The sequence below is a fragment of the Empidonax traillii genome, unplaced genomic scaffold (genome assembly GCF_003031625.1).
Source record: "Empidonax traillii isolate 1590-97213 ecotype Southwest subspecies unplaced genomic scaffold, ASM303162v1 scaffold1639:size91121, whole genome shotgun sequence".
Classification (NCBI taxonomy): Eukaryota; Metazoa; Chordata; class Aves; order Passeriformes; family Tyrannidae; genus Empidonax; species Empidonax traillii.
The window spans coordinates 69,762-79,364 of NW_020956832.1; the positions used below are offsets into that span (position 1 = coordinate 69,762).

General features: G+C 43.4%; 1 protein-coding gene across 1 annotated transcript in view; it reads left to right on the top strand.

Annotated features, from left to right (window-relative positions):
• MYO5B (myosin VB) overlaps positions 1 to 9,603 on the top strand; it is a gene marked incomplete at both ends in the record, with an annotated part of 78,880 nt that overhangs the window by 65,844 nt on the left and 3,433 nt on the right. Inside the window, 6 exons of the mRNA XM_027908172.1 lie at positions 1,974 to 2,051; positions 4,805 to 5,003; positions 5,808 to 5,901; positions 6,910 to 7,053; positions 8,121 to 8,272; positions 8,631 to 8,720. Of these exons, the coding sequence (XP_027763973.1) occupies positions 1,974 to 2,051; positions 4,805 to 5,003; positions 5,808 to 5,901; positions 6,910 to 7,053; positions 8,121 to 8,272; positions 8,631 to 8,720 (757 nt within the window). The remainder of the gene's footprint in view (positions 1 to 1,973; positions 2,052 to 4,804; positions 5,004 to 5,807; positions 5,902 to 6,909; positions 7,054 to 8,120; positions 8,273 to 8,630; positions 8,721 to 9,603) is intronic.

A 9,603-nucleotide genomic window follows, 5' to 3' on the forward strand; every position in this document is an offset into this window, starting at 1 on the left:
GGATTTAGCCAGCATTTTAGGAAATTATGTTGTCACATGCTAATTAATCTAATTAGCTTGAAAGGGCCTCTGTTTGATGTTTAATGTCTTGGTCAATATGAACTTCTGGCAGAAAGAGGAGCTCAGTGATTTCTGAGTCAGTGCTGTGTTGATGGAGATGAACTAAATGCTTATTTCCCAGGGCAGGTTTATCTTATATCGGCACTTGTATATATTTATTTTATAATGGCTCCTCCTTGAGCTGCTCTCCTCATTTACCACAATGCCTCTGTTTAAAAAAAAAAAAAAGAAGGAAAGCTATTTTTCAAAGGAGGTTATCCAGGAAAATGCATCTCTTAAAAATGCTGCTCACTGTGTGAGATTTCACAAGTTTCTGACATGCAGTAAAGAGTGACGATCCTTCCTTCTTTTTTCCTTGGTTTTGAGTATCTTAGGATATGTCCTGTTAAGGTTGTATGAACAAAAAAAACCAAACCAAACCAAAACAAAAACCAAACCAAACCAAACAAAACAAAACAAAAAAAACCCCAAACAAAAAAAACACACAAACAAACAAACAAAAAAAGATTTTACTAAGAAATTAATGCAAATCAGACCAATAAACCTCCTTGTTTCTGTCAGCCCGCAGACACTTTTGGAAACCTGCTGTGTATGGGGGTATCACCAAGGTTTTAATTTAAATTCATACATGTGGCTTTAACAGATGAACTTTCCAAATGTCAGTGCCTGAAACGTTTGCTGGTTTTGGAGAAATGCTGTACCACCAGCACGGAAGGGACGCACAGGCTGCCTGTGGCAGTGAGACACCTCCCGAGTCCTTTCGTGGCAGTGCTGCAACACCACATTTCTCGCTGCTTTTCCCCCCCTGTGAAAACTTGCTGTAGAAAGTTTGTGTATTGTGCATTTCCCCTGAAATATGCAGAGATTTCCTTGCCAGGGAATGGCTTCTGCTAACAGCCCTTTCCAAAACAGGAGATGCGCATTGGCTGTGTATTTTTTGTGTGTGTGTGTGTTTGTATGTCTGAAACATAATGATATATTAAGTTTGGTGGTTGCTTTATTTACTTTTGAAATTGTTATTTCCAAAAAGAAAAACTGTTTTCTAACTGACATCGAAGCTAAGTAAAAAAAACTTGTTATAACAAGTGTTTCTGGTCAAGTTGAGCAGCTTACATCACTCGTTTGTAATGTGCTCAAGACCTCATTAAAGGAGATAAGTAAGTTTCTTGCCTCATATAACTTGGAAAAAAAAAAACCCCAAAACAACAAAAAACAGGCTGGTAAATGTAGACTTCTAGTATCAAAGTGAGATGAGAGTTTTCTGGGCATTTTTCTGCCTGGATGGATACAGAGGAGATTTGATCTTGTAGGGACATAAGTGTTGTTTGGACCAAGGATTGCTCTGAGGAAAGACTGACATGTTTGACTCAGGATTTGAGAAAACCCTCAACTGAAATGGAAGGAAGATGATTTATTTTAAACAGTGTGAGTTGCTGCAGAAAGAAGGAAAAGGAAAAACTTGTCTTAAAAATTCCATATTAGGAATTACGGTGACCATAAAAATTCCATATTGGGAATTACAATAACCATAAAAAAATCCATATTAGGAATTATAATAACCTGCCAGGAGGTTTGGACAGGATGATCTGTGAAGATTTCTTTCTGACCTGAAGGATTTTGGGTTCCTGTTGCCTGCAGTGGGCTGGGGAGGAATGGGCAACATGAGGTCACTTGCCACAGCTGGGCAGGGAGGAGAAGCTCCACCAGCAAGGAATGTTTTACAGGACACAACCAGGGCGTGGTTCTCCTTCACTGCCGTGGAAAAAGAAATACAATGTAATAAAGGTGTGTTCTATAAAATAGTATTAAATAAAATTAATAAGGGTTCTGCTGCACCTTTTCCCCTTCTCTTGCAATTGACCTTTTGTCTTTCTTCTGTCCTCTTGTTTCCTTCTTCTGTCCTTTATTTCTAGCAAGACTGAGGACTGGGGGTATCTCAATGAAGACGGAGAGCTCGGCTTGGCTTATCAAGGTTTAAAGCAAGTTGCCAGGTCAAACGCTTTCTTTTTTTTTTTCCTCACTGCTGCTTCTCCCTTCTCCTCCCTTTTGCCACCCTTTTGTTTCTTTCTCCTGCTCTGCTCTTACCCTGTGGTCCTCTGCAGGACCTGTTGTCCTCTCTGGGAGCAGCTGGAGTTAGGTTTTCCAAACCAGGGGAATCGAGACCCTTCTCTAATTTTCGGAGGAATTGTTGTGATTCTGGCTGGGCACTGCTGATGGTGGCTGTTGCCACCAATACCTGAGCTGTGATTCCTTAAGGATTATGTTACATTAACGGGAAATTGGGTGATAAAGGTGTTAGGAAGCTTTGACCTCCAAGACACCAATAAACCCCTCCCATCTTAGTTTTATTTTTTTTAAATGAAATTGCACTAAGATACAGCACCTCCCTAAAGAGTTCTTTCCCAGTCCTTGACTTGTCAGAAGCAGAGTCCCTGTGCTTGTATCCCAATGCTGCCACCTTTGCATGCTCCTGGGGGCTGTGTGCTCCCATCCATGCCTTGCCCTCAGGTGTAAGCAGGAAGGCACGTGGTGGGTACACAGTGCCATTCTTCCATCAGCTCTCCCCCACAGGGACACACTGGGGGACTCCTGAATTCTTATCCTCTTCCCACCTGGTCTTCGGTGGTTACGGGGCTCCAATGTCTTTATAAAATATTTATAGAGATGGAAAATTTAAATATTTTGTCTAAAGTAGTCTGAAGTGTTCACGTCTAGAGTTACCAGGGTGAAACCAAACAACAACAGGAAAAAAATGACAGGGGTGATAAGTGTGTTTTTCCAAGCAATGTAGGAACCCAAAGTTCATAAGAAGGAGTGTGTTCTTCTGAGGGTGTCTCACAGTTCATCCAAACTGAATCCAAACGAATCCCAGTATGAAGAAATAAAATGGAAATTAAGTAGACATTTCATGGTGGGTCTGTATTTTTCAAGCCTATTAAGAATATAACTCCTGACAGGATTATGAGGCTGAGTGCATTATTACCCGTGTTTCTATAGGAGGAAAATATGCTTTTCTGTCCTTTGCTGCAAAATGGGAGTAGAGATTGTGTTACTTAATCTTCTAAAGACATTAACAACAACAACAGAAAAGCACCATGAGGAATTATTAATACTTTTCACACAGAAATTTTTCCTAGAAAGCATGTTTTTTTTTAATAGAAGCTATGAAAGAAAAACCACAAAACAACAACAAAAAAAAAAAAACCATGCATAATTGTTCCTGCAGGGAAACAGTTCACAGGTGAAAGAGCTGTAACTTTTGGCCCCCTGGCCCAGCTCTGTGTCTGTGCATGTCCTGGGTAAATGCAAAACTATTGACACTACAGTCTTCCTCATCTTTGGGGACTGCTGTTTGCATCTGATCCCAGAAGAGAAGCCTGTGACGTCGGTGTGTGGTGATCCATAGCTCTGCCTAGGAGATGACATCCTTGAGCTACAGCAGGCACCTGGGCTTGGTTATCTCCTCGGGTCATTCTTCCTCTTTGCCACCATCGCCCTCTGTAACCTGGGACTAACTAACTTTGCAGTTCCTGGCTTGATGGCCCTTCCTCACAGTCCTCATGCCTTTTGGAGTCACTTATTTTAGTCTTCTGAAAAAGCTGGTGGACTAAGAGGAGATTTCTATTTAGCAGAGGGTGGGGACACCCCTAAAGAATCAAGTACCATATCACCTGGCAGGTTTGTTATCATGCCCACCAGCACAGGTGTCTGCAGTTAGTTAACCTCTTAGTGATTAATCATTTTTCAGTAGTATTTAAGAAGGCATTCTGGCACTCCCTGTATTCTGCATCCCTTTGCCACGGCCTTGGGGCAGGCCTGGAAGGTGACCTGGAAGGAGTAAGTGAAAGGAGGGTAGGAAGGGTTGGCAGGACAAATTGTTGGAGGAAAACGTTGACTGCACACCTAAAAAGTAGAAGAAGGGGTGGTTTTGGTGACTCCTCTCAGCTGTGAATCGTGGTGTTAGTATTTGTATGTCCTGGGCTAGAAGGAAACAAGTCTGTCCCCCTGCTTGAAGACTCTTAGTGATGGAAGCAGGAGCACTTCGAGGGGACGGAAAATTGCCTTGTGCGTGGTATTCTGCAGGTAGTTTGTAAATGAAAATTGAAATACCTGTGAGTATATTTCTTTTTAAACAAAGATATATAGCAGCTCTACAAACAACTAGAAAGAATGAGGGCTTCTGCCTGATTCTCAACATTCCCAGCAGCAGTGACAGAAGCCAAAGGCATTCCAACTGAATGGAAGCCTTTGCAAGACCTACAGTTCAGTTTTCAGAAGTAAGAAAGGGTATTTGACAGGAAATGAGGGCAAGAAAAAAAGGTCCTTCAGGCTGGGCTTTTGAAAACAAAACCTGCACGTGTTGGTCTGCGCTGCTTTCTTGCCGTGTGTGTTTGCTTTTTGCAAGTAGACGAACCCAAACTTGTGGCACAGTTAAATAAAAAATGGGAGCTCTTGGATTTTTTCCCTTTCGTTAAAAAACAAACAAACAAACAAACCAACAGACAAAACCCCACCCAACATTTGATGTCATGTCTTTAAATTTCAAAAATATTTGATCTGCACTATAGGAAATGACAGACTAATGTGGCAATAACAGCCCTAGTTTCGTGTTTGTCAGTTTTATAGGGAGGTTGGCTGGGAACGTATCCCAAAGTGGCCAGTTTGGAAGGGCTGAACCAACCTGAACGCTGGTTACTACCATGGTGCTGAAATCCCAGTCTGATCGGTGTGGTCCTGTTCTCAGGCTGCTGGAAGCACAGCTCCAGGACCAGAGAAGGAAGTACGAGGAGGAGATGGAAGCTCTGAGGGACCAGTTGGAAGCAGTGCAGGAAGAGCTGCACAAACAGCAGCAGGCCTCCCTGCAGAGCCTGCAGCTCTCTCCCGAAGCCCAGGTGGAGCTGGGGCTTCAGCAAGAAATGACACGTCTCACCAATGAAAACCTGGTAAGAGGTTGTGCAGAAAGCACAGGAAGAAGGGGGAAAAAAACAGGTTGGGAGAAAGGAGATAGGGAAACGTGATGGGGAGGGCAGGGCACAGGGATCTCTTCCACTCCTCCCAAACTCTCTGCAGAACCATCAGGATCTCCCTGATGCGTTTGGGAACATTGGTGCCTGACCTCGAGCTGATGTTCTATTGCTGTATGACTTTTGTGACTACATAGGTACTTTTTATTTTTTTAGTGTTTTTTTAAAGCCTGTCTGCTTTGTGGCACTGCCTTCCAGTTGGTATCACTGGTGATGCCTCTGCTCTGTCATTACACACAAAGACCACACAAAGACAACCTTTTTCATCTTTCTTGCATCTTCTGGCAGTGTGGAGGGGCAGTTGCCACTCCAAAAAGCTGGCCTGCCTGATCATAAATTTCCCCTTTCTCACCTGTGTGCAAAGTCTGGAGGGAATGTTGGCGCCTCCTGAGTTCAGGTGAGGGCTTCTTGCCTGTCCCAGAAGCTCTAGTATCTAAATGGTCCTTAAACTGTTTAACTCTGATTAACAGCCAGGATTAAATACTGTGGGTGGTGAGTGTTGCTTGCTGTAGAAAGCAGCTGCCCAACATTCACAGTCTTTGTGGTGGAGGTAAGGGTCTTTCTGAGCAATGCAGAAATAACCCAGCTCTACTTACCAAGATACTCACACCACGCCATGGTGATTCATAGACCAGATCAGCCTTAAACTCACCCCAGATGAGTTGTTCTTGGGCTTGATGTTGGGGCTGTTTTTTATAAAAAAATGCATCTTATGTTTTTCAGGATCTAAAAGAAATGGTAGAAAAGTTGGAAAAGAATGAAAAGAAGCTGAAGAAGCAGCTGAAGATTTACATGAAGAAGGTCCAGGATTTTGAAGGTGACGTGGCTGTTGGAAGGCATTGGGGTGGGGGAACTGTATTTGGGATTTGCTTCTTTGATGAGCCTTGGAGAGCTGCAAGGGTTTTTTTCTCTTCCTTTCTTTCTATAAAAGTAAGATTCTGCTCATTCTGGCACTGAACTAGCAGCAGGTACTGAGCTGACACTGACCTTGTACTGAGGTTTGGAGGGTGTTTAGAGACCTTTTTGCTTTCATTGCATTCAATGCAGCGATCCAGGCAGAGCTACACAGAGGAGACTAGTGGCTATCAGGCAAATGCTCTGATCTGTCAGTTTTGAGGAAGGATTACAACCCTTTAAGAATAAAAATACGTATTTATATTCTGCTTGATGAGAAAACATCTCAAATGGGACATCTGTGTTGTGCAGAAAAGAGATTCCCGTTCTCTGGAGAAGCTGTGATTAATCAGAGGACCCCATTCTCATGAGCTAATTCCTGGAAACGAGGCATTAAGTGAAATTAAGCTGAATAACTGGAGGGTTTCCATGGCTCACCCAGCTGGTCTCTGTCAGTGTGATTTGCATGCTGTTAGCTGCAGTATTTGCATGCTGATCTCTTCTGCTTTATTAAACTTCAGCGGTGCCACCATGGCTCTGCAGCTTTTCAGACAAGACAGATGATGTGATGCCTAGGGATTTGTCATTGCCTGCCTATTTTCCCCTCCCCCCCCGTGAAAATCGTACACTAAAGAGCTTCCCATAGGATTACTACCTTATAGCCTGTGGTCTCTTGGAAAATAAAAAATGAGCTTCATTTTTTTCCTCTCTTAAGTTCAGCTTTTGCACTTCTTCTTTCATTCAGAGTCTGATGACTGGTAATTCAAGACCCGGTTGTTTATAATTTTTTTTATAGGTCTGTCAAAGCTGATGACATTATTGGGAATTTATTATATAACCCTTTGACCTGGTGTCTGCACTAAGGCCGCTGTAGGACCTGAATAGTTCTTGATTTCCAGGTCCCACCATTCGTGCTCTTTTCTCCTCGCAGCATCCCAAACCATGTCGCCAGCAGAGAGGAGGCCACATGACAGTAACATGCAAGTTGCTGTCCAGAGGAAGGAGAAAGATTTTCAGGGCATGTTGGAGTATCATAACGAAGATGAGCCACTCCTCATCCGAAACCTCGTTCTAGGTGAGGAATTTCCTCTGCCCGTCTGCCTGACTTGTGCTTCTCTTGCCTGGGAGAGTTTGTGAACTTGAGAGATCAAGGTTGACAAGTAGATCATCTCGAATTAACCCCTTCTGGGGCTGCATGTTTGTGCCAATGGCAGTTGGGGTAGGTAAAGTAGCTGCACTGAGCAGGTAGACCAGCATGGATGTAAATCCTTAGGGAGAGCGAAAAATTGGAAATGCAAACAGTTGGAAATGCTGCAGTTTTTAGAGTAGGCAGTAACTTAGGGAGGGGGTAGTGGAGGGATAGACCTTGGGGATTTGGAACTGCAGTGGAAAAAAAGGCAGTTTGGTTTATGAGGTAATAACAGATAATGAACCTGTGAGCTCTTCTCTGCTGCACAGACTGATCAGAGTTGCTGGTTCTGTGCTTCCCTGGTTGGGTGTTGGTATTTAGCATCACACTGTAATCCCAGCAGAGCCTTGTGAGGATCCAAAAAGTGTTCAAAGAGCAGTGCTACCCATCGCTGTGGTCTTTGAAGTTCCCCTCATCAGACAGGCTTGCTCTGTAGAGGCTACAAGTGCCCTCAGCTGCAATTAGGATTCAGTATCTTGACAGAAAGAGCAATTTACTGTGTCATCAGTTCAGAAGAGGGTGGCTATAAACCGTGGGAGGTACACGTAGAAGCTTCAGGAGCCTTTTCTAAGGTGCTTTGTGTGCTGCTGGGGTAGGCTTTTATTTACACTGTGAAGAAGCTCTAACCCTACCTGTGTAATGGGATATTGTCACACACCTCAGTGCAGACAGAGCTGCCCTCCCAAGCCCCAGTGCTGTGGCTCCTCAGCAGGTCCATCTGTCCTGCAGCTGGACCTCTGGTTCTGTGTCCATGCTGCAGAGAGGGGTGCAAGTTGCAGAGCCAAAATATCGTTTTCCCCAGGGCTGGGGAAAGAAGGGTTTGCCTGGGTACGTCTCCAGGTCTGTTGTTCTCTGCTTCACCTGTCAGCTGGTAAAATTTTTAAGTCTGGGGTTTTTTTTTTTTGGTTTGCGATTTTTTTTTTTATTTTTTTTTTAATTGTCAAATCTTCTAGAGCTCAAGCCCCAGGCAGTGTCTGCTACTGTTCCCTGCCTTCCTGCCTACATCCTCTACATGTGCATCAGACATGCAGATTACATCAACGACGACCAGAAGGTGCACTCCTTGCTTACCTCCACCATCAACGGCATTAAGAAAGTGCTGAAGGCAGGTGTCCCTTTGCTCTTGTCTTGGGGTTGAGGGGCTGTAAAATGGTAATAACCATGTCCAGGTGTGTGATATTCAGCTCTCTTACAGTGATTTGCAGACCAAATCACTCTTGGAGCTTTGCTTTCTAGAAGAACAAAGGCGAATTACGATCTAAGCAATAAAACTGTTCACAATTATGGATTTTTTTTTTTTAAAAAAGAGTTTCTATGGAGGAAGTGGCTAATAGTGCCCACCTGCAGAGGGCAAGATGCCCGATTCTGTGTGGAGAAACTCAAAAATCGCTTTGTCTTGCTGCGCCAACATCCCCCAAGGAAGGGGAGGGGGGATCTCACACGTTTTAATTTTGTTTCTCCAGGAGCACAGTGGTGACTTTGAGATGACGTCATTTTGGCTGGCGAACACGTGTCGCCTCCTGCACTGCCTAAAGCAGTACAGTGGAGAGGAGGTAAGAAACCATCACCGGTCTGGAGTGTGTTGGGATTCCTCCAGGGAGGGTCCTTGAGTCTCCTGGGTCTAGTGCCTTCCCTCTAACCCTCCCTGGGGTGATCTCTGACATCCCTCCCTTGTTAAGGTGGATATAACATGAGGCAGATCTCGGAATTACAAAATTCCAGAATGATTTGGGTTGGAGGGGAACTAAAACCCCATCTTGTCCCAACCCCCTGCCATGGGCAGGGACACCTTCCATTATCCCAGGTTGCTCCAAGCCCCGTCCAGCCCGGCCTTGGACACTTCCAAGGATCTATTGGCAGCCACAGCTTCTCTGGGCAACCTGTGCCAGGGCCTCCCCACCCTCAGAGCCAAATACTGGGGTTTTTTGTTAGTTTTGATTTTTTTCTTAGATACACTGAGCATTCAAATTTCAAGAATAAATAAAAAACAATATCAAGGTATGAAATTAACTATTCAGGTCATTCAAAAGATAATGATTTGCGTGTAAAACCACAGTGCTGGCCTTGGAATATTTAAAATTAAAATTTAAATTAAAAAGGGAAATAGTTTAGAGAATAGTTATTACTAGTTATGCTCCTGTTTGCCCTCTTCTGTCTGCATAATAATATTACATTTAAAGAAAATGCTGCCCAGAAAACCAGCAGGGTAAAAAAAAAAAAAACAACCCAAACTTAAATTTCACATTCTTTGCCATAGTTTACTGTGTTAAATGAATCAACTGTTTGTAAATTCCATCGATAACTGGGTGCAAAAAACAGAGAGGGGAAAAATAATTCTGAGCAGTTTCAAAAATACTGTTATCTTCAGTTTGAATTCAACCTATTTTTAAGAAAAGACCTGAAAGAAAATCCCAAGCTATGTGCACTCTTTTCATG